Source organism: Antrostomus carolinensis, unplaced genomic scaffold, assembly GCF_000700745.2.
Source record: "Antrostomus carolinensis isolate BGI_N321 unplaced genomic scaffold, ASM70074v2 scaffold12275, whole genome shotgun sequence".
NCBI lineage: Eukaryota > Metazoa > Chordata > Aves > Caprimulgiformes > Caprimulgidae > Antrostomus > Antrostomus carolinensis.
This window is the reverse complement of record NW_010314298.1, coordinates 33,857-58,211: the sequence shown is the minus strand read 5'-3', so window position 1 is coordinate 58,211 and position 24,355 is coordinate 33,857. Positions and strand designations below refer to the sequence as shown.

At 35.9% G+C, this 24,355-nt stretch overlaps 1 protein-coding gene across 1 annotated transcript in view; it reads right to left on the bottom strand.

Annotated features, from left to right (window-relative positions):
* Positions 1-784: 784 nt before the first annotated feature.
* DNTT (DNA nucleotidylexotransferase) overlaps positions 785-24,355 on the bottom strand; it is a gene marked incomplete at both ends in the record, with an annotated part of 55,723 nt that continues 32,152 nt past the window's right edge. Inside the window, 3 exons of the mRNA XM_010167603.1 lie at positions 785-868; positions 2,394-2,657; positions 10,167-10,245. Coding sequence (XP_010165905.1) covers positions 785-868; positions 2,394-2,657; positions 10,167-10,245 — 427 coding nt within the window. The remainder of the gene's footprint in view (positions 869-2,393; positions 2,658-10,166; positions 10,246-24,355) is intronic.

Genomic DNA, 24,355 nt, shown 5'->3' with positions numbered 1-24,355 from the left:
CAGATGCTAAAAGCAGTCTGCATTCTATAAGGAATATATAAGAAAGATTAATGTAAAATCTTGACATGGTACTTTTAACTTCCCCTATAATGACATCAATAAACATCTTCAATATTGATTTTTGCTTATTATTAAAATGGCCTGATACAAATACAGACATTAAACCAGATAAATGCAGAGATCAGCATAACTATAGCCAAGAGCATTTAGACCAGAAATACTACCAATTACTACCAAGACTATCAAGCCTGACTAAACAGAACTCCATAGAGACTTCTGAATGCAAGGCTTCAAAAGCAGGATGATCCCTGATCTCTACTTAAGATCATACCCTACAAAAACTTCATCAGGCCTTCTAGCTGAGCCTGTACCACTCTATATCCCTTCTTCCTTTGAAATGTCAGCACAATTTCTGTTGAAATGATGCCTGTGACAGAGAAATTACCTTTCATTCTGAAACGGGACAGTAAAATAGCTTTTTCAAATACTGAATTATTCTCAGTCTTGTGAAGTTGCACAATTCCTTCCAAACACCATTCTCTAATGTATGTTTCTTGTTAAATTCCAGAAGCTATCTCAGCAATGCCAAAAAAGTTTTCTGGATTTACTTTTTCAGATTTAGTCAGGCTCTGTCAGTGAAACTAAATCTTGTGAAGGTGGAACTGTTTTACCACACAACAGATAGAGAATCAAGCTAAAATATTCTATATACTTGAATATCAAACTGAAAATGCATACTCGGAAATAAAAACATTATAGTTTTATTTCTGAGAATAAACAGTACCTTTGCCCTGTCATATAAGGCATGGTTATCCAATATCATCTTCCTTTCATGAGTAGCATACCTCCGCAAATCACGTCCAAATTGCTGTAAAAGATATAGCAAATATGAGCAATTCCGACAAGTCAAAATTTTTATCCATTGTATAAGAGCTCCAACACCAAACCAAATAATAAACAAACAAGTAAAAATTACCTCTATTAAAAGACAACAGCCTGAGAAAATGGATTATCTGAAAAGACAAGGTTTTAATAGGTAATGGTCCATCATTTCAGTTGGTTAGTCTGAGAGTAGTTGGGTACTGTACAAGAACTAGATGACCTTTCAAGGTCCCTTCCAATCCCTAACATTCTGTGATTTTGTGAAGAAAGGGAGCTTATGTACAGCCTATGATGGGCTCCCACTTTCTGTAAGTGAATTATCTCAACAGGGAGTAGGAGGTGAGTGAGGCAGAGAAAGACAGAATCATTGACTACTCAACCAAAGGGCCTCACAAAGTGTATTTTTAGCATAGACACCCACCTATAGAGTTGAGAGAAGGGCTTTTAAGTAGTCAAACACTTCCAGGATAAGAAAGATCCCAAAATCTGCAGGATTTAATCCAAAGTCCAAATAAATACATTTTCTTATCTCTAAACAGAAAAGTGACTGAAGTAACTCATCAGCTCAGCAGAAAAATACATCAATTGCCTGGTCTAAAACATCCTGCTTCCAATTAACCTGAGTAGAACAGAGTGGTAATGCACCTGTACTGCTTCAAGCACATCAAAAAGATCATTCAGAGCAGGCTCAGGAGCTCTCCATTATACCATGTAATCACTTCCTGAGAAAATTAACATCAGAAGGCAAGCATGTAGAACAGATTAAAAAATAATTCCATCTTGAAAATTATTAACCATCTGAGTCTGGAGTTTGCATTTAGATATATTTTTTTATTACTGTATTTTTTTTTTATTACTGTATTACTTTATATTATACCCACTGACTACCACATCTATTGTGAAAGTAGCTATCATTTCAAGATTTCTTAACTTATTAAAATATCAATCAAAACATATTTTATTCTAGTTCAAAACTAATGTGTAAATTTTAAAATTTTCTAACATTTTACAATTTAAAACACTCAGTTAAAATATAACTGAAAGAAAACATTTTATCTAATCCAAAAAGAAAGATGTCAAATTGTTTCCCATTTCCTAGGAAACAAATTAAGTTCCAATTCGGAACTTTTCTTCCTCAAATGTTTAATTTCCTGTAAAATTCTGTGACACTTTCCAAATCGTCTCTCTACTCAGTAACCATTTAAATTGCTTGTTAACACTAGTATGATGTGAAAAGACACTGCAACTGACTGAAAATCTAGTTCTTCAGTCCATGAACCTAAACTCTAAGCTTTGAGGAAAATAGATGTTAATTCCTCTAGAGAGACATCCATAAATATAAGTGATGAGTTCATCAGCTCCAACCTATGATCATGAGTTGATGACAGCATGAAATATGGTGTATGGAGAGGAGGAACATTTTTTTAATAATCCATGAACTCTGGATGGTCCTGCAACAGCAAATATAGTTCAGCAACGCTAAGAAAACATAGACTGTTGTGGTTACTTACCCTGGAGCCTGTCCAGCCCAACAGAGCATATGCATATTGCTCAAAGGGGGTTATGACCAGATCTACACGGATTGCCTTCCAGTCTTTGACTTCTGCCATATCAAAGTTTTTTGACGTGTGGTAACTGCTGTTGTCTACTCTTGGTTGGTATAATTTTAAAATTGCAAAACACTTCTGAAAATTATCCATGGTATCAACTTTTCTGCTTGGTAGCTGTTCTTTTATAAATGTTGATTCAATGATATCACAATATAGGAGTAAGCCCTAAAGAGAAGACATTGCTCACATTGAATTGCTGGATTGGTTTCATTGTAATTTCAGAGTTTCTACACAGTTGTTTTAAAAAATAATCTAAAATGCAGTATTAGTAAACATAGAACTGTGCAAGGCCAAATCTGGGCTAAGCAGAGAAAAGAAACAGCTGCAACTTTTGGAAAAATATTATCAGATCCTCTGAAGGAAATCTGCAGTGGTAGTCATCTGATAGTGGCGATGTCCTGCCCTGCTAAGGGGAAAATATTTGTGATTCTTCTCCTCCATTCTTTCATCCTAAACCTTTTCTAGGTGATGACAACAGAAATTTCTGAGTAAGGATTGATGCTTTCCCATGTGGCAGACCTCTAGTAAAACAGATTAGTGCAGAGCACAGTCTTGCTGACAGATTCTAAACAGAGCATTTTGTCTGTGTCTGTTGTGTGAGATTTTGTTGTGACAAGGTCTGGAGTCTCCAGAGGTGTGGAATAACCCTGCCCCGTGCACCAAAAAACTATTGATCCTCAAGAGTCAGATTTTATTAAAGCATAAAAAAGATTTTATTTTTATAATAAAGAACATTCAGAGTGAGAAAATTAGAAGTAATAGAGCATTGTAAATTAATTCTGTCTGATCCAAGACTGTAGGAAGGGCTGGGGTAATACTTTCTTCCAGCCTTGCTCTGAAGCCAGCAACCTTTGAATGGCTCTTGGGGTTGCAGTAAACTCTGCACTATCCCCTCTAGGCCCTCAGGAAAAGCATTTTTCTGTCATTCCTCAGGACTGTCTTTGTGCCTGTTTTTTGCATTTCCAGGCAGGTTCCAAAGCTACTGATTTCTGGACATCTCAGATTTCCATACACTCCCAAAGCTTCTTAGAACTCTGCACGTTCAGCTGCCCTTGGATAAAGTTCAATCTCTCCTCACCAGCCAGAAAACCTCCCATCACCCAAAGCACAGCACCTGGGACAAGAGAAGGAGCACCATCCCTCTCTCCACTGCCCAGCACATCCTTTTTGAAGAATACAAGATGTCAAATACATAACAAAGAAATAAAGCAGATACTGTCCATCACAACATTTCCTTCAATCATTCTTGAGTCTTCAGAATAGAAACAGAGCTTAATGTATAATAATATAACAATGGTCAATGTTACTGAAGTGTCTCTAGCAGGAGGGCTCAGCTGGCAAAAAGATTCTGCTTTCTGAGAGTGGTTCCACATGATGAAAACACTTAGATGTGTGCCTAAGTCCTGGTACTCTCAGCCTTAATTTAGCTTTTATAGATTCATAAAATGTAGGAGACCACTGTGACTGCTTCCTCCGAGCTCCTGATTTCACAGAAAGTAGACTTCTGAGATTTGCCTTTGCAAAAGAAATTTAACTTTGCTATAAAGGTTAGCAACAATAGTGCAGAAACCACTTTCTTCATAGTCCATCAGATGTTTAATTGTTATTACTAGAAGGAAAACTACTAAGCTAAACTTCCTAACTTCACAATCTGGCTAGATAAGCTCATTAGTTTTCATCTTCAAGATCAAGACAACAACTGTCACATGTCTTTTCATATCTCCTTTTACATTTCTTTAAACCTACACATTGATAAAACCCAGATTTCTCACTGGTGAAATGAATAGACTCAGTTTCTTAAAATTTCCATCATCGGGATTTCTTTAGGTCCTTGGATCATTTTTTTGTCTCTCCTTTGAAGTCCCTCAAATGTTTTAACATTTGTCTTCCTTTAGACTTCCTAGTCTTACTTCTTATACTAGTTTCAACCATAAAAAAAGGATGGTCAAGAATGCCTCCTCACTTCTGGTTAACATATCCCAAAATATATGGCAACGAACCATATTGGTTTTGTGGTTTGGGTTTGGTTTTTTTTAATTGCAATTTTGAACTCAGATTGTATAGAAGTGGTTTTATTTCATGGTTGTCAATAGTTAACTACAATGGCCTCCAGGTAAGACCTCTTATGAACACAGGAAAATTAATTGATTTTTGGAAGAATACCTCCATATTATAGGCCAGGGTTTGATTATTTCTTTTTTGTGGTACACGTGTGGTAACTTTACATGATAATACGTTAAATACCTTAGAGAGTACTTCACAGCAATAAAATTCCTTTTATCACTCAGAGCTACAATTCTGACAAAAAAGAGCATAACAAAAACACTTAAGATACAATTTCCATGAAGAGATACTGATAGATATTATCATATTTTCAGCCTCCAGGTTTTTGTTGCTGATAGTTCCAAATGAACAAGCCCATTATTTTACTGGGAATCAGTCACAGGCTGTTTTATGAGCTACTGGGACAACCTTTTTAATGGTAACTATTTGACTTACATTGACATTCTTTCACTTCTTTGTTCCTGATTTTGAAGACTCATTATAAACTAATATAAGAATGCTCTTTATGTAGATCATTCTCTTGGATCACTGGTTTTCCAAGTCTGCTGATTTGAAAATGCTTAATTTTAGCAGGTGGTCCCTCATATTCATCTTTAAAACACATAATAATTTTTTCTTAATTTTACCCCAATGTCACAAGACACTGATGCTTGCTATTCCCAAATATAGACTCAAAACAGCTGTTGAATGTTAATGCATAACTGCTTATTATCTCCCTCTTTTTGATGAAACTATGCCTGCCTTCAGGTTAATTTTGTTGCTTTTAATGCTAAAAATGCTTTTAATCTCATTGATCATTGACCACTAATTGATGACTTTAAGCTTTTATTAAGGACTGAAATTCTTCCTATTCTCTATAAAAATCTTCTAGCTAGTTCATCAATGCTTTCTCGTATTTTGCTTCATTTTCCTTTTTGCTCTTTGAGGTTTGGGGCATTACATAGCATAACCCAGAATGAATCTAAATAATTTATTTCCCTAGGCAGAATCCTAGCTAGATTAAGTTTTGATAAAGTCTTATATTTCCAGTACCTCTATTCTGTTCACAGACAGTGTGCTCAGATCACTGGTTTTGCACATTTGCCACAGCCTATATCAGTGTTATTCAAACAAAGTTGAAATCTCCTCAGTTTTAGTGCAAGAAATGGGGAATTAAAACCCATATTTAGATGGACTAAAAAAGGAATGAAATTCCTACTGTAGGTGGGAAGTCTTAGTAGGATTTTTGTTTCTGATCACTTGAGAAATTGAGTAAGATTTCACATCCTACAGTGGTTTCTCTCTTCACAGGCAAGCAGACAAGCACCTAGGGTGTGTTTTGTCTCAGTGAGATCTGGGGACAGTTGCACACAGCCACTAGTATGCCATACTTGGGTTTTTAACCTGTAAACTCTTGAGGAGATATGATTATGTATTACCTGTGTGTCTGTAATAGATAAAATGGCCTTGACTTAAAATGCTCAGGCCTTTTAAGATGTGCATTTTTAACTTTTAGTCATACACTGTATCCTCTGTTTCATCAATATTTTTAATTCTAACACTTAGCTGCGTTATTATTTTATAGATTATCTCACCTGCATCAGCTTTACTTAGTTTTCATAGTTACTTTTTCCAGCTTCATGCTCATTACAGGAATATATAGTTGCAAATGAAAACAGGGTAAAATTAACATGCCAGTCTTTTCTGTACTGTCCACACTGAAAATTAAGAAATTCCCTTTACCTGAAGTCATCCTGCATACCTACTAAAGGTCTTCCCTTTGAGATCTCTCAGCTGCTTGAAGAGTAGAAATTCTGCCTGTTAAACCACAGGGTTTTAAGATGGGTCCCTTCTCTCTCTCTCTTTTTTTTTTTAATTTTCTCATCTTATTTTCATATTTAGCATCTTCAAGGGAACACTTCCTGAGGTCCCTGAGGTGTAACATCAAGTAATCATAAAGAAGCTACAACAAATCATTATTGGAGCCTTCCTACTGCTGCTTTCCCTTGCTGGTTAGACTGTCTTCTACTTGAATGCATTTTAAATACTTGCAGTTGGCCACTGTTAGCAAGTGTGACTAAAAAGATATTTTAGGACTACATCTCTCAGCATCATTCTTTAGTGTTTTTTCATATTTTATTGGCTGGGTAATTTCTAAAGCTAATAGGAAGAGCATGAGAGGATGTAGACCACTGTAAATATCTACTTCAAAAAAATGCAATTAGGCAACAATTACATAAGTGCTGAGTTCAACAAGCAGTTGAAACCTGATTCAAAGCCAAGATATCACCTTTAAATAGAAGCCAATGCCTAGGTCATATCCATTGGGATAATGTTTCTAATTAACCTAATTTGATTAGGCACTGGACATCACCCCATAAAGTAAAGCTGAAATGGCACTTCTGTACACGATGAATTATCTGAAGGGGCAGTCAGCTATGAAGACTGTGTGAAGTTTTGGCTACAGCTAGCTGCAAAACATCAGCCTTCTCACTATTCTGTGTCAGGTGCATTTCTTTGCAAATTTCAGCTTGATCTGTGCACCATAAAGTGCTGTAGACCTTGTTTACATAATCAAGTTTTAAAATGTGAATAAAGCTGCATTGATACACGTGGCTCAGCCAGTTTGCCCACAGACTTTCAAGCTCTAACCCACAAAAGTAATTTCTTACTGTCTTTGTGAAGCTTTTTTAGAACCATTAAAACTGTAACTTGCATTGCAGCTTTTCCATTTTGCCGCTCTACTTTGAAGCTCAATGGAGACTTTGTGGTCTCTGTTCCTTGGACTATTCATCCCTGGTGATGCTGCATCAAAGAGCATGATGGTGTTGATTTAACCACTTAATTTTTCAACAGCTTTCAATAGAAGGATCTTGTTACATTAAAATTTTCAGCTAAGAAAAGGCCCTTTTAAACTATTTAAATAAGGCTGAAATCCATAGTTTGGAAGTGAAACATTGAAGAATCCTTTGCTAAGAGCTGCCAAAAGGAAGTCAACATCGTGACCTCAGTGCTGTTCTTTGCTGAATTTGGGCTTTGAAGTAGCAGCACAAAAGTGGAAAGCTGTGAAGCAGACGACAGGTGTACTGTCAAAAAGTATAAAAGTGCTTTAGGTTTAGAGGTTTTTTTGTGTCTCCCCCTCCCCATTAGAAATCAAAGGTCATAAAAAGGCCAGAGGAGTGTAATTCCTCTCTTTCTTTTTTGCATTTTGATTTTGCTGGCAGTTTATTTTTTAGCAGTGCTAGTAAAAGCCTGTATATTACAACTGCCACAGTAGAGAGGCAGTATAGCTAGTGGTATAAGCCATAAAAATTCTGGAGGAAAAACAGAACACAGAAAATATTTGTCCATAGCTTTAAACAATCCTCACCTTGTTTGGGTTTGTTTTCTATCACCATTGTGCATCTCCCCTGACATTTTCTTCATGCTGGGATTCCTAGAGGAATCCTAATCTTTTCATCAAACCCTTAGCTACCCTTGACCTTCCATACTCTCCCTGCACTTGATTCTGTGCACTTGACAAATTTTATCCTTAAGAAAAAAAAAATCAGCAAGAACAATTTATTTTCTATTTCTTTCCTTTCAATTCCATTTAATCAAAGCAGCTCAGAGTGACCTGAAAAGCTTCAGCAGTTCCCAGACTTCTCAGATCATAGCCATTGTTCTCACTAATGTAAGTGGAGTGTGATGGAAGGGGAGAAGGAGTGAAAGGCTGCACTCAGAGCAGGCTCTAACCTCAGCCTATCATCACTTTTCCTTTCTGCTGTGTAATAATAAACAGTATTTTTGGAGGCTTCACACATGGCTTCCTAGAGGTTCAAGTCTGCTCAAGAAGGTAAAAGGACAGCTTCTAAGAAGAAATGCAACTTTGCACTCATTGTCACAGCTTCATTGCTTTTCACTGGATTATGATAAATTATACCTACTAGTAAGATACGTCAATACAGACACTTTCTGTACAGATCTATGATGGAAGTAATAGAAAGCTGATAAATTAATAATAATTTGTTAACATTTCAAAGACCAAGAGTCAACTAAAGTTCAAACAAGTTTGAAGTCCTTCCATTAAAGCCAGTTGAAAGATTTTGACGACCTTAAAACAGATAACTTTATACAGTCAGATAAACTTTTTTCTAGCTGAATGTTTTTAATGTCTTTTACATGTTAACCCAATATACATTAATTAAAGTTCAAGAATCAATTCAAAAACATTATCTCCAATCTATCTGCACTGAAATCTCACTTAGCAGCAGGGCATTCGGTGATTCACTTCAGACAGAGTGTTGGCATTTTACTTGTTGAAATGTACTCAATTCTTTTTAACAGTACAGGTAGTAAAGGTTGAAAAATGTCCTAGCTGGCTGGAAAGGTAGAAAAAGTAACAAAACCTTATTATTCCCAACATACTGTATTTCTGACCCAAGAATATTTTGAGGTACCTGTACTTGTTATAGTTCAGACTCTTCAGACTCTAAAGCTGCTTGAAACTGAAGAAAGCTAAATAAGAAAACAACAACAAAAACCCCTTAGATGAAAATCTATGGGCTGAAAGGAAGCCACAGTTCCAGGGCTTTGGTACCTAAGCTTTCAAACTTTCTCACCTCACACCATGAGGTCACACAAATCCACTACACTTAAAGATCACAGAATCATAGAATGGTTTGGGTTGGAAGGGACCTTAAAGATCATCCAGTTCCAACCCCCCTGCCATCAGCAGGGACACCTTCCACTAGATCAGGTTGCTCAAAGCCTCATCTAGCCTGGCCTTAAACACTTCCAGGGAGGGGGCATCCATAACTTCTCTGGGCAACCTGTTCCAACGTCTCACCACCCTCAAAGTGAAGAATTTCTTCCTAATACCTAATCTGAATCTACTCTCATCCAGTTTATAACCATTGCCTCTCATTCTATCACTACCTGCCCTTGTAAAAAGTCCCTCCCCAGCTTTCCTGTAGGTCCCCTTCAGGTACTGGAAGGTCACTGTAAGGTGTCCCTGGAGTTTTCTTTTCTCCAGGCTGAACAGTCCCAACTCTCTTAGCCTGTCCTCATAGAAGAGGTGCTCCAGTCCTTTGATCATCCTGGTGACCCTCCTTGCTCCAGTAGGTCTATATCCTTCTTATGTTGAGGGCCCCAGAACTGGACACAGTACTCCAGATGGGGTCTCATGAGAGTGGTGTAGAGGGGGAGAATCACCTCCCTCAACCTGCTGGCCACACTGGCCACAGTTCTCTTGATGCAGCCCGGGATATAGTTGGCCTTCTGGGCCGCGAGCAGGCATTGCCCGCTCATGTTGATCTTCTTGTCCACCTTTGCTGTGTCACTCAAAACTCCAGCTAGCTTGATTTCTTATCTCTGACTAGTTGCATATTCTTAGGGTAAGATATAACAGAATGTGTGTAAAGCACTGCTGATATGAAGTTCAGCTTTAGCATTCAGAGTTGGAGGATGCACCTAGATCATCATTAATAACACCAAATAGAGCAATATTCAATTTCAAAATATTGCAGTCATCTGTAAAAAGGAGTCAATATTCTTTAGGCACCAAGTAGTCTTAATTCAGTGCTATTAGGATATGTCTTTTTTGGACAAATGTTATTTAGTTCATACCTGATTTTTCCATGAGTCAACAACTTTATGCAGAAGTTCATCATCTTCTCTTGGTCCTGGATTAGTGATCAAAAAATCTATATCATGTCCAATCTCCTTACCCCTAGAATAACAAGAAGACTAAAAAATTTAATCTCCTGTTGAATTTCAAACTACTTTCAAAGACAATATTTTTGACATTTTGTAAAAAGAGTTTGCAGGAAACATAATCAAAATGGAATCTTCTATTTCTTTTACCAGGTTTGTCAGTGTTCTTTCATAAGCAATAATTTAAGCTTTTTGATGCATTTTCTCTGTTGTTCAACTAGATACCACAGATCCACTTGGTGAATGTTAAATCTCTCTCTTTTTTCCCCTTAAGTCCCAGAAAATAAGGTTTGAGTCCTCTTTGGATTAAAAAAAAAAAAACCCAAACAAAAACACATAATCAAAATACTGTAGTACACATTACCAAATGTGTTAAACCTAAGTCAGATTACGATACAGCTATCACTGGAAAACAGGCAAAAACATGCTATTGGAATGTTTCCCTTCAGAATTATAAAGTGTTTCAGAACATCTGTAAAGTTATCTTAGAGTGCAACTCATCTGAGGATTTCAGAACCAATACAAGGTTTTCATTTTGGTCTAAATACTGCAGCAGGGACTACATACACATCTATTTATTGGCTGTAATTAGGCCTAAGGAAGAAGGAGCAGAGGACATATTTCTGCAACTAGGTGTAGTATGCAGAAGGTGGACTAAGCACTCAAAAACTGGAGTAGTGACACAAAAGTGTAGCACACCTCCAAATCCTTTTCCTATGTTATGGGAAATTCTACTCTTGCTGATGTTCACAAGGGTACGTGATGTTACAGCTCGGGTATATTTCAGTTCAACACTGTGTCCAGTGTTCAGAGAACTTATGAATTGTTATACAAGCAGTGAAAATGGGAACTGTACATACCAAAAGGTGTGCTTTTTTGTATTTAATAAAATAGCTCATTCTGTTAAAATAATGCCTAAAACCAAATCTGATTTCTTAAACTTGAAAATTTGTAGGAATAGAACTGATTGGCAGACATGTCAACTGCCATTTGTGTGACAGGAAATCATCTAACTGATGGATAGTTGGACAGCTCTAGCAGCAAGATGTAAGGAAATGAAAATCTAGGTTTTACATTTGACAAGCAGTCTAACTCACTATAATGCAACTATTGTACCATGTCCGCAGCAAAGTCAAAACTGCTTAAACAGGTGGAAATTATTTCAAAAGAAGTTTCAAACAAAGCATCAGTCTAGGCTTAGAAATTGAACAGCAATTCGAACTCAATAAGTTAAAAAACATTTAGTATTCCATGGAATACTCTCTGAGTTATTTTGTAGGATGACATTCATTATCTCTTAAATTATCATAATAATCCAAAGCTCTTACATAGCACTTTTTACTTACATGTTTCAAAATGTTTTTTTCAAAGGGAAAGAATTTACTATTCCTATCTTAGTGATGCAGAAAGTAGCATAAGAAAACTTGCCTAAAATTATTTAAAAAAAAAAATCAAAGGAAGAAATTGGAAGCTGATGGTCTTGGGAGCTGATTCCCAATTCTTCCTCTGGTACTCAATATATGCATATTTTAGGTTAACTACATTTACAAAATCCTGCATCAATCCAGCCGTAAAATCCCAAGAAATCCAAGGAGTTTCACTGGACATCTATTTTCTGAGACAGAGAGCATTTACTGAAATGTTTGTTATTTGTGAAGTTAGAGTGTTTAAATCTCATATAAAAGCACACAGTATAAAATCATTGTTACTGTCAGAATTATATTTCAGCTTCTCTTTGAACTAATTCACATTGGATTAATTTCCGACTGAATTGGTCAGGCTCTTACTGGAACATTTAGTCTAATTTCCACTAGTACTCTTTACCAAAAAATGTATTTAATCCTAGAAAAATTTATTACCTTCCTTAAAATAGAAAAACAATCTACTAAATTAAAAAGATGTATAATATATATTGCTCATGGCTTGTAAATCATGCAGTAAAGTGCACATAGATTCAGACAGACATTCTATTGAAGCTGAAAGGAACACAGTCATTGACTTTAGCAGAGTAGGGCTTTTCACATATATATATTTTTATATATTTTTGCATGTATACATACAAACTTACAACTATAGGTATTCATAAAAATTACATAAAGGACACATAGGATGGGATAGTGCCAAGGTGCTCTGTCCCCAGTTCAGGAAGTCTGTAAGCGAATGCATTTGTTTTTCAACTATTAACTCTATACACACATCAACAGTTCATCGAAGCCGAAGCTAACCGTATACCTAAAGACTAGATAAGATACAGGACTTTCTTATATTCGAGTTAAACACCACAGCACCAGACATCTGGTCTGAAATATGAAACTGGATATGAAAACACAGAATTCATCATGTGATTAAGTGTCTTAGAGATGAAAACTCAATTTCTTACTCATTCCTAAAGCTCATCAAGAGGAATGCTTCAGGCTGCAGCCTTTTTCAAACCCCATCACATTCAAGAGAGCAGGTTCCTTACAGAGAGCTACAGATGGGCTCCACCATAATCTAGAGACTGAAGGGGGTTAACTAAGCATCATTCACTTAAAAATTAAAACAAACACTTTGTCTGAAAAACAAATGCCAAACTGATGTTGTCAGTGCCTAGTTTTGTCTTGTATTTGGTAGCCCAGTTACTGGTGCAGTGATTCCTCACCTTTCTTTTGCCTTATTTTTCTCAGTTAGGAATACTGGCAATGTTCCTGCCTCACAGGAGGCATCTCCTCGGTCTCCTCTCCTTTTACCTTCCACCAGGGTACAGTTCCAAGACCAAAGTTCAGAGATAGCCTTTGGGTCCACATCAGTGTCCACAGGTTATTTACTTACTAGCTATCAGATTAAAACCACTCAGCCAAGAAGGAAAACAGTGTCTGATTTTTTCAGAGCCAAGTTACTTGTCATCCACTGGCTGTTAAATACAAAATGCAGATCCAGTGCTTGGTGCAGGGAGCAGTCTTAAGAGTTCTCTTCTCTAAATGGGCATCCTAGTCAGTATGCTACATCACACTCTCTCTTCCTGGCTCTACAAATCTCTCATTTTATACTGTAGGGTGGCATAAATCCACCTAGGCTAGTGATTTTAACACACTAATGGATGGTGGGAGATGTAGGAATTTGATTCTCGCATGTCACTGCCTACATACTCTAATCACAAGGCTTTTATATAAAATTTGAGTACTATTTTAAAAATAAAAACAGCTGCAATGACATTTTAGACAAAATTATATACATCTTAATATGCATGAGTTGCTCAGAGCTTGTCTATTTTCTAGACCTCCTGTGAGATGAGAGTGATAATCTGTCTAGTTTCTAGATTCCAGCTGGGCATAAGCAGGATCTGGGACATTATTTGCTTATATCAAGAAATGGTGGGGCTGTTATGAAGCAAAAGCATAGGTGTGCCTACGAGCAGAATAATCAGGGATGTAACTGGGTAGGTCATCTTTTTGATGTTTCGAACAGAGAGAGACATGGATTCTAATTCTGGATTTGCTAGTCAGATCTGCTTACATCTTCTTTTTCTTTCCTCTAAATCTAAACCTAGACCCTTGTTGGACTGGAGCTATAAAAACACCAGCACCTTGCAGAACTGAAATTGCAGCTTAGGTTTTGTCCTCATAACTTATTCAAGCATGAAGAGTATAAAAGCTGGAACATTGTTAATCAACTGTATTCAATTCTTGGCTGACTAAACTTGTACAAAGGTGGTAAGTGTTTCTTAGCAGTCAATTAAGTATCTTTAAGGTTGAATTTTCTTTTTTGCTGTTATTGTTTTAATATAAAATCTAGATTCGAAGCCATCAAACGTAACAACCATTCTGACTAAAACTTAAATATATGAATGTATGGCAAACAATAATCATATTGTCTTACTCTAAAAGGGAAACATCTCCATGATTAGACATTTTAGAGCAGTATTTGTGCAGAGTATTTTGAAATCCCAGGACATTATATAATGGCTAAGCCATATCAATGACAATTTTTATAAACTGACTTTAGTTGAGGAAAGATGGACTGACTTTTTTTTCTACCACTCACAAAACTTCACTAACGGAGGAGCTCAAACCACGTTTTGCAGCAATGGGTTATGTGTCAAAACTCTGAAAACCATTTAGCAATCATAGTGCTTATACAGGGTTTAAGTGGATACAGATGATACTGTATTTCCACGTGCGCACTTGCATTAGGTAAAGCTGTAAGCTTTCTTAAGCTTGCAAACCCTTGAAGTATATGAAATGCAAAGTCAACACCAACAGCTTATGTTTATAAGAGTAACTGCCATCTTCTGCTCAAGCATATTTTTAGGAAGTATAGAATGGAATGGTTAGGATTGGAAGGGACCTTACAGATCATCTAGTTCCAACCCCCCTGCCATCAGCAGGGACACCTTCCACTAGACCAGGTTGCTCAAAGGCTCATCCAGTCGGGCCTTAAACACTTCCAGGGAGGGGGCATCCACAACTTCCTTGGGCAACCTGTTCCAGTGTCTGACCACCCTCACAGTGAAGAACTTCCTAATATCTAATCTAAACCTACCCTCTTTCCGTTTAAAGCCATTTCCCCTTGTTTTGTCATTAACTGCCCTTATATAAGCATAAAAGTAAAATCCCAGACACCACAATACCTTTGGATGGATTTGTCATAAAACTTTATTATTACCTTTACTATTGACATTGTATTATGCATAGAAGTCACACTCACTTCTCAGTGTTGCCAAAATATTCTGGGTTTTGCCTGCTAACAAAGAAAAGGCATTTCTCCTTTTAAATGTTGCAGTCTAGGTGCTAGATTTGTTCACCTACATCTTCTATATCAGCTCATATTAGTTGTGAGGGCCCTTCTCCAAGAGCAGCCCTTTCTGCAGATATGGTCAGATATATCCAAGTCTGCCATTACTCACAGTACATGGTACACACAGCCCTGTATTTTCCAGCTAAGCTTGCTGTACTGTAGCTTTTCTTCACTGGCTTCCTCTATCTCCAGTTTTCTTTCAGGTCTTTATAATTTTGCCCTACAATATGATTCCTCCCTTTTTTTCAGAACATGGATAATTTATTTTAAAAATATCTTATGCTCAACTGCAATGACATTTTCACTCTTGTCTGCTTAGCATTCAGAGACCATGGGAATGATAAGGAGGAATACTCAGATCTAGGTATTTTTTTGTTTCCCTGGAATTTTTTCCTACCTTGATTTTATGGTCTCTGCATTAGATTTTTTTTTTCTTCTTAGATGTACCTCACTCATTCTTTCTCATTGACAGCTCTTTAAAATGTACCTCTTAGAATATGATTCAGGAATTTGAAAACTAATAAATGTAAAAGTTTTCTCTCCTTTGAAAATCCAACTGTTACCCTGCTGTGGAATAATCCAGAATGAACAGGATAAATCCTTGCATAGTCTTCTATGAAGCCCTTCAAACCATTAAAGTAGTTAACTGAATGGCCTACCTGCAGTACTAGATGATCATAAAAATCACTTCTAACTTTAAAACCTTGAACACTGTAATAGATTGGTCTTTGGTTTATTGGTTATTTGGTAATAGGTCACTGTGATGTTTAGCTTTACAGACTGGATTTTCATGTTTTCAGAAGTTCACATTTCATTCAAAGTGGGATTACAACAGCTTTTACAAATCTTACAAATCTCAAGCAAAACTCTGCCTTCACTTCTGTGTGAAAATAGTTTTTGGAGAAGGTGGCACTTAATATTCAGAAGAAGAAAAAGGTTTTCAGTAGGTGCTCAGAAAGATCAGAGATGACTGTGGCCCACTGGCTCTGCACTCTCAGAGCCTGGACTGGAGACATACTGGTCAACTTGTACTTCTGTTTCTCAAAAAACATATGGAAAACTTACAAATACTTGGGGGTTTTTTCCATTTTGTAACAGTCATAATATAGCCAAGTCTCCATTTACTAAGCAATTCCTAGCTATTACTTATTCAGACAAAATTCTTCTTGGCATAGTGATAGCATTATAAGTGTTAAATGAGGTTTCACATGTGCTAAATCCTTCAGTGTTTACACATGCATACTGAACTTTACACGTGAGACCACCACCACTGATATCAGAGGCATTAATCACTTGCATGAAGTTAAGCATATATATTTAAGAATCTGGAGGACTATCAACTAACAGGTGATCATTTCCAACATCTGATCAATTAAATAATAAAGAAGCACAAATTTATGTGGGGTTCTTGGAATGAAGCAAATTAATTGCATATAATTAATTACATAATAAATCTTCAAACCATACACTCATTTGACTTCTGCAGAATATAACATAATGAAGTGTGGACAAATAATAGAGAATAGAAACAGATTTGGCATAGACATTTCAAGTTTCTTTCAATTTGACCAAACCTTTTATTTCTGTTAAAAATGTGGGAAGATATTAATTGTGGAGAAAAGCATGTTAACTCTTAAATATTGGATAATGGTTAATGTTCTGAGTTAGTCTATTTGATGAAATTGGATTGTATTTACTAAAACAGTACATTTATGATAATATTATTATTCATATTTGGCAGATGATTTTTTAAAATTTTAATGGATGTTTTAGCCATAATATTTACAGCCTTTACATTGAATAAGAAAAAACCCCATAGCTGTGAAAGAGCTTCTTGAGAACAACTGCTATCAGGAAAGACAGTGAAAAACAGGGCATCAAGAATTGCTATGCCACCAATATACACCATAAAACTGGTAAGATTTTTAAACTCTCACTTTCCTGACCATTTTACTGCATAGTCACAAGTTGATACAGAAAGCTAGGAAAATAAGTAAAAGTAATCTCAGAACACAAATATATGGAGCAGCCCTTAGATAGTATGTGGCAAATATGCACAAAATTCCAGAGGCTATAAGTCTCCCTTCCTTCCAAAGAGCTCAGATTAAAAGCAGTCAATCTGAAATTCATTTGTATAGCAAGCTGGATACTAGCTAAAATGCTGAAAGCCAATATAAAAAAAATGCAAGTCCTTTATTTGTGAAAAGAAATGTGGGAATTCATTACATGGTAAATTAAGTGTCATCTTCTTTGCATTCTTCTTTTGGGAAATGCAGGGAGGACAGCTTCTAGACAGACAACCCCAAGTGATTTGAAAATATGTGAGGCCATTTGAATATTTCCTTGAATATAGATGAGCAATATGCATAAACATCTAGGAAGATCGAATGCAACTGCTGAAGTGATGATTGTATGGCAATGGAAAATATTGCACAAGATTACATAGAGCTGAAGGAATGCACAAATAGTGATATAGCACAATGAATTTTTGTTTAAGCAGCAAAGAGAAAGCTTAGATAAGTAGCAGAATCAGTCCTTTTAGATATAACAAACAAATAATTTATAAGTAACATAAAATGCATGTTCCTGAGGGAAAACTCAGAGTCCATGCATAGTCAAACATATAATTACAGTTATAATCAAACATTCACACACATGCTTACATAGTTCAAATATTTCTTTCTGACTATTCTGATATCGATGCCATATTTTTACTCTAGGGAAGTATCCTCTACACTGTGTCTGATTTAACTCCCACCATACTGGCAAAGTAGAACTATTATTTGACATCAGCTGAGTTTGACCAAATAGAAGTGGCATGGTAATTCTATCTCTAATAACCACAGTCCTGATTAAGGTACTTCTACTACCTGTCTCCCACCTGCATGTGCCTTCTTAGAAAAGGAACAGAAATTTTTACTCCAAATCCCAGGTAGTCTGCTTGTGGACTTCCTTATTAAGCAGTCTTTGCTGAGACCTTGAACAAGAGATAGACAATTTCTTACAGCCAGATATTAAAATAATTCTGAGTTACTGTCACTCAAACTATGAAGAACACCTTTTTCTTGTATAAACCCCATTATAAAAAGAAAAAAAATCTTTAAGCTGGAAGTACTGGAGTGTGACAGTGCTACAACTGTTACATAGAAAGAAAGTAAAATTCTGGACTGTTTAGCAGCCAGAGGATAAAAATTCCATTGATAGCAAAGTAGTCACATATTTCACTTGTTCCATATTCAGGTAAAAGTTACTAGCAGTTTGATAAAATAAAAATGCAGAGCAGACCAACAAGTAAAATTCTCAGAATATTTTGCCTGAGTGAATTTACTGAATTCAGAATTTAATCAGAAATTGATCATTTCAGCACGCTTTCTTCTGACCTTTTTTTCAGGTCTGAAATCTGGACCTAGAGTAAGTGACTTTATTGACTCCAAAGGACATTGACCTTTACTAGGTATGTAACTAGTACAGGGACAAGAAAGAATAAGGCATTTTCCAAGGAAATGAACAGAACCATATCTGTTCAAGGGTTTCTGCAACAGTGATTTCAAGCTGAAGGATTTTGTTGAATGGAAGAAATTAGAATGTTTGCAACATTCTCACTTCATTTGCAACAAGAACTGGGTAATAGTTTTTTAAAAAAGTTAGAAAAATATCCTGTTTGTGACAGAAAAGGTCTTCCAAATTACAAGAAAATTCTGTAACATTTATTTGAAGTTATTTCCTCAGAAACTCTCAATTACTGTAAAAAGTATTAAGTAGCAGCATAATACTATACCAGTTCATTGCTATCACAAATGACCAGCTAAACCCTGTACACCACACATAAGCTATGCTTCAAATCACTGTCAGCTTTAGCTCAGCAGTTTTCCTCAATATCCAAGTCAGCTCTATATTTTTCAAAACAACATTTATATTTGACAGCGTCAATGCAATGGTGGTTCACATATACGTAGAGTAGGTAGCAAGAATGTAAATACTCACTGAACTGCAAAAGCAGCTCAACCAAAACTAACAGTCCAAGAACACTGACACAGAGAAAGCAGAAACCGCAGAAAGCAAAAAGCAACTCTTTGCAAGCTTGACTCACACCATGCAATGATTACTTTGTCAGCGGAGGGAGAGTGGAAGAGGTAACATTCAGCCAGAATAAACTAGGGGCACTCAAACATTGCTCTCAAGGTGCATGAACTTTATACCTCCACCTTAAACATGACAAAGACATAAGACTGATGAGGATGCCAGAGGCAAGATATCATTTTATATTGCATCAAATTAGATAGTCATTAGGCTCATCTATACTATTTATCACATGAAGACATACAAAGCTTCCCAAAGGCTGACATTTTTGGAATCATAGATCACTCCGATTCCAGAACTGAAACTCAGAGAAACCTTCCATTGCAGGACTGGGAGGTAAATAGGAAGAGAGAGCTGTATACATTATCAGGTTATTCTATGCAATGGATAATTACAAATTCTAGATCATAATTTTGCCTGTGGTTATTAAAAAGTGAATAACCAAGAAGGATCCTCCTAACCTTACATTGCAAGTATCTATGGCAGGTGCCATTTGTTATTTCACACTGAATGAATGAATGCCAACACAGTCCACTTATGCAGTCAGTCCCTGCTTTTTGAAAATAAGTGTAATGAGGAAGACAATAAAGCAAGATCTGATCAGGGATCTGTGGAAGATAGATATGGATATAAGGAATATCTAGGTACTTGGGACAATTTCTGCTCTCCTGGTTTGTTGTTTGAATTTGATCCTATCTGTCTTTGAAGGTAGTTTGACACTAGTGGTTTCCAGCCAGTGTCAAAATTCATTCTCTTTTCTTTCTAATGCCATATAGGTGGCAATGTACTATAAAATACCTGTTGAGATGAGAAGTGCCAGTGTGAGAAAGTACTTGCACAAACATTTTGTAGCTGGACTCTGATTTTTAATGCCCAGAATTTCAGTCATCCTATTGGACTTGGTTTGAATAAGCTTATAAAAATTAAGAGTTAAATATTTCTGGAAATCTAAACCCAAAGTGACAAAAATGTTCTATTCCATATCAAAGGAAATTCTGGAATTCCTGTCTCTTAAGGATTAATTCTTCCCCGACTGTACATCACAGGGCTATTTTGGGGCATAATTAATATCTGTGAGATGGTTTAATAGGATGCTGATTAATGTCTGAAATAGCAATAATCAAATTAAATTAACAGAAATAAATTCTGCCACCAGCAAAGACAATTAAAATTAAAACTGAATTCATAATATATTTAACTGAAAAGATATTATACAGTTATGAGAGATACTCTGACTCATTTTGAGGCAACTTGCGGGTGAAAAAAATATTGCTGTTGTAATTTTGTCTGCAGAATTACTTTTCCTACTGAATTAAGAATAAAATAATTTTCAATTAGTCTGTCTCCAAAATGAAAACATAGTGAAAACTGAGCCAGTGTTCTCCTGGGCAGCTATAAATTTGGCTTCTACAAAGGCTTGAATTGCCAAAGATAGCATATAGCAGCTTCTTCACTCAGCCAAGTAATTCAACATAAACTCAGCTGAACTACATAAGTATTTGGCAAAGATTCACAGGTGTCTTCTCTGGAAGAGGTGCTTGAGGGTGGACACTTCATTAAAATACTACTTTTCTTGCCCAGTGTAACATTAATTCTAATTCACCGGGGGCAGAACTCATTTTCCATAGCTGTGGAAGCTATTTATTTTATTTTTGAAGTTAATCCCACTCAGCAATGAAGTAACAAAGGAAAAATCCCTTTCCCTTTAGGATCAGAAATTTTACTTATATGGCATAAGGGAATATAGCTTTACTACTGGATACACAAAACAAGTGGTTTTACTTTCTGAATTATTCAGCAGTGTATCAATGCTATGGAGCATCAGTAGCTGCTGTTCAAGGAGAATTTTAGAAAAACACCTAACAATGCAGAAAATGCATTACTTAAAGTATCTTTCTTGTATCAAGTCAGGATAAAGTGTCACCTGCTGCAGCAGAAGGGATCACATCTCTAGATGTTTCTGGGAGTTATGCTCTGAGGGTGAAACTCACTGAAGTGAGGAGAACCAGTGCAAAACCTGTGCAATACCACTTAAATCTTACTTAAAACCTAATTTCACCCTCAGTGACTACATTGCCTCAAAAAAGTACAGTAATGTGTGCTGTTCATCTAGTCTCTCATTAAATGCACTCTCAAAGACCAAGCGTATGTCATGCTATGCTTGGCTGCATGTGTATTTTACTTCTATGACCCAAAAGAAACCTAGACACTTTCTCAGAGTACAAAACACCTGGGTACTCCTCTTCATATGATGCTGATGTCTTTTTTCAAGCTCTACTTTAACAGATATTTTATGTTACTTTAATGCAGCAAGATGAAAAGATAAATCAGAAAACAGTTATTCAACTGAAGAACTTAAAAGACCAGCAGGACTGCTGAATTTTAAGTTATCCACTGATCTTATAAAGCTCTACCAGATTATCTGCTTTTAAATGATTTAATGGATTAAGAAATTATAATGCAAAAAGCTTGAAAATATGTATTTCCCTACCTTATGAAAGGAATGAATGATGAATGTGAGGTTTATATATTGGCTTCTGTGAACTTTCAGCCAAACACTTATTTCAAAGCAAAATCAGTTTAAAATAAAACTGCATAGGGATTATTTTATACATGGATATCTAAGAAAAAATGATCAGAAAACATTATTCCACAAACAAAAGCATTACAGACAATCTGATTGACTTATTTTTGCATTATCTTGAGGAGGACCACCTATTATTTACATTCTGAAATAAATTCCTTTCAACTTCAGAGCTGTTAAAAAACAACAACAAAAAAAATCTGTGAAAAACAGTTACAAAATTAAATTTCAACTAAATTTATTATACTCTGTTAAAATTATTTCTAAAACAAGTCCTCTACCAGCCTGGTTTGTACTGAGACAGCAAAATAAGATAATGGCTATGTAAGAATTTAGTCACCTACTTCTTAATTAGAAAGTACGGCTATCTCTGTGTATTGTAATAGTTGTACTGTCTAGATGGCATTTTTGTCTTCCAGCTTTCCATGCCACAAATGCCTGAATTTGGCTGTCACCAGTTATACCCTGATGTTGAATATTTATCCCTTTTTGGCTTGCATACAGGAAGACTTTGCTACTAACAGCTCTAGGCTCTGTGAATTATATATTTGAAGTAAATTCAGTATTCCACCAACCAAAACAAAACTATGCTTAAGCTTTGAATCACTGAGAGTGCTGTCTCAATTTCATGTAAATAATGCAACTGTATCTGGAAGCTGTCCATATAATTTCAAGCTTTTAAAGCTTATGAAATGTACCATACCAGTCTGTCACAGTTTTATTTAAAGTCATGAAATACATTGCTGAAGTTTTGCTTTTGCTGTCTTGGCAAATCCTTTAAATTACACTCCATTCCAATCAAGTATTTCAAATGACATCACAGAAACTTCCTGCATACATAAATTTTGCTGAGTGCCAATCAATGGTGAAGCAAAACCTATTCAACACTGTTTGAAAAAGATATACACTCCAATGAGTATTGATGTGGATTTAGGATCTCACATATTCAGCTGAAATGTAAGAGTATGCAGATGATATTTCAGTCTTAAAATATCTGTCTAGTTTGTGTAAACTCTACTATCAGCATATTCTATGATACCATGCAGCAAGCTTTCTCACTCCTAAGAAGCAGTCTGTATGACAGTGGTACAGTATCTTAGGTTACCAGAAATTGTAAAATTTTAATTATTTCAAAATCTACAGGAAAAAAGGAACATATTCCAATATGTAGTAAATACTGAAGAATCAGGCTTGACTGGAGAGGATACATCTTCATTATTTATAAAAGCAGGCATCTTAGACTAGACCTGCTCAGATATCTTGAAATACCTAATTTCTTTTGATCTAATTCAAAGGCTTAACAATGACTTTAGAATTATGGAAACTGAGAGACAAAGAAATTTAAATACCTCTACTTATGAAGAATACAACAAAGTGATCAGTACACTCAAAAATGCCAGATGTTTCAGTGAATTCTCAGAAAGCATCATGCGCTTTGCGGAAAAATGACCTCTCCCCTCTATCCAGCAATAAACCAATATGAGATGATGAATGGAGAAGGTTAAGGTTTTTAGGACTTCTGTCCGACTTCTTTAGAGGTAGCTGGTGACTAGTGCTTTTCAGGACAGGCTACCACAACCTGCAAGAGAGCTGGACCCTTCCAGATCTGGATTACTCATCACATATAGATACTGCTGTGATTCAAGACAAATTCAGGTGCTGTGTCTACCTTCTGCTGGTATTCTACCAGAGAATGATGTTTGCCATCATGAGGTATTTAGATGGAATAATCAAGAGCTGACATGTATACATGTACTCCAAATACCTAAAGGTGGAACTGAACAGTTGAAATGCGTTGACATTCTGGATTTGTATGTCAGAAAGCTATCCAGTTTTTTGTTTCCATCTCATCTGGTACATAATCTATTCAGGTGCCACATTTGAAACAGCATTAGTTGCAAACCAAAACCTCAGCTAAGCTAGAACAATAACCTAGTCATCTCTTCAACATCATTAATAATGCAGCAGAGAAAACAGAAAGGTCAGCTGCATTCAAACTATTTACTGAAATAAGTAGACAACAGTTTGTATTATTAATTATGAAAGCTGTATATTTTAAAAAATGCTTTTATGAAGTTATTTGGTACACTTACATTTTTTAAGCTAAAAAAATGATTTTGCAACTAACTCAGTTTCCATTTACTAGTCTAGATTTTTATTGTCCAAGAGAGAATTGTTTGGTTCAGAATTATATTTCTCTCCTACTTACTCAGAATCTCATTAATATATATAAGCTGATATTTAAGATATTTTATTTTATTTTGAAAGAAGAAAGAAAAAGGTACTTTTCTATACTGACACTATAACAAATTTAACAAAGAGCTTTATAGCAACAACTTTTGCTGTATTGAAGCTTTCTGGTGGTAGATTGAAATTGTGCTTTCAATCCCAGTCCACTTTAATTCTCCCTAGCTAATTCTCTTGAGAGTTTCAAATGGATTAGTCCTTTGTCATATCTCTTTGTCACAGAAACTTCCATCAAAATGTTCTTTTTCATGCATGTCTACTTTGGCATTTCCAAAAATACAAACATTCACTTTAAACAATTTAAAAGACAATATTAATGTTCATGCAAGGAAGGAAATGTGCATTTTCAGAATGTCTGAATGATATTAGATGTTCAGCCTGGGTTCACTTACTTGGCAGTGATGGGACAATCTGTAGAATCAACCTACCATAAAAATAA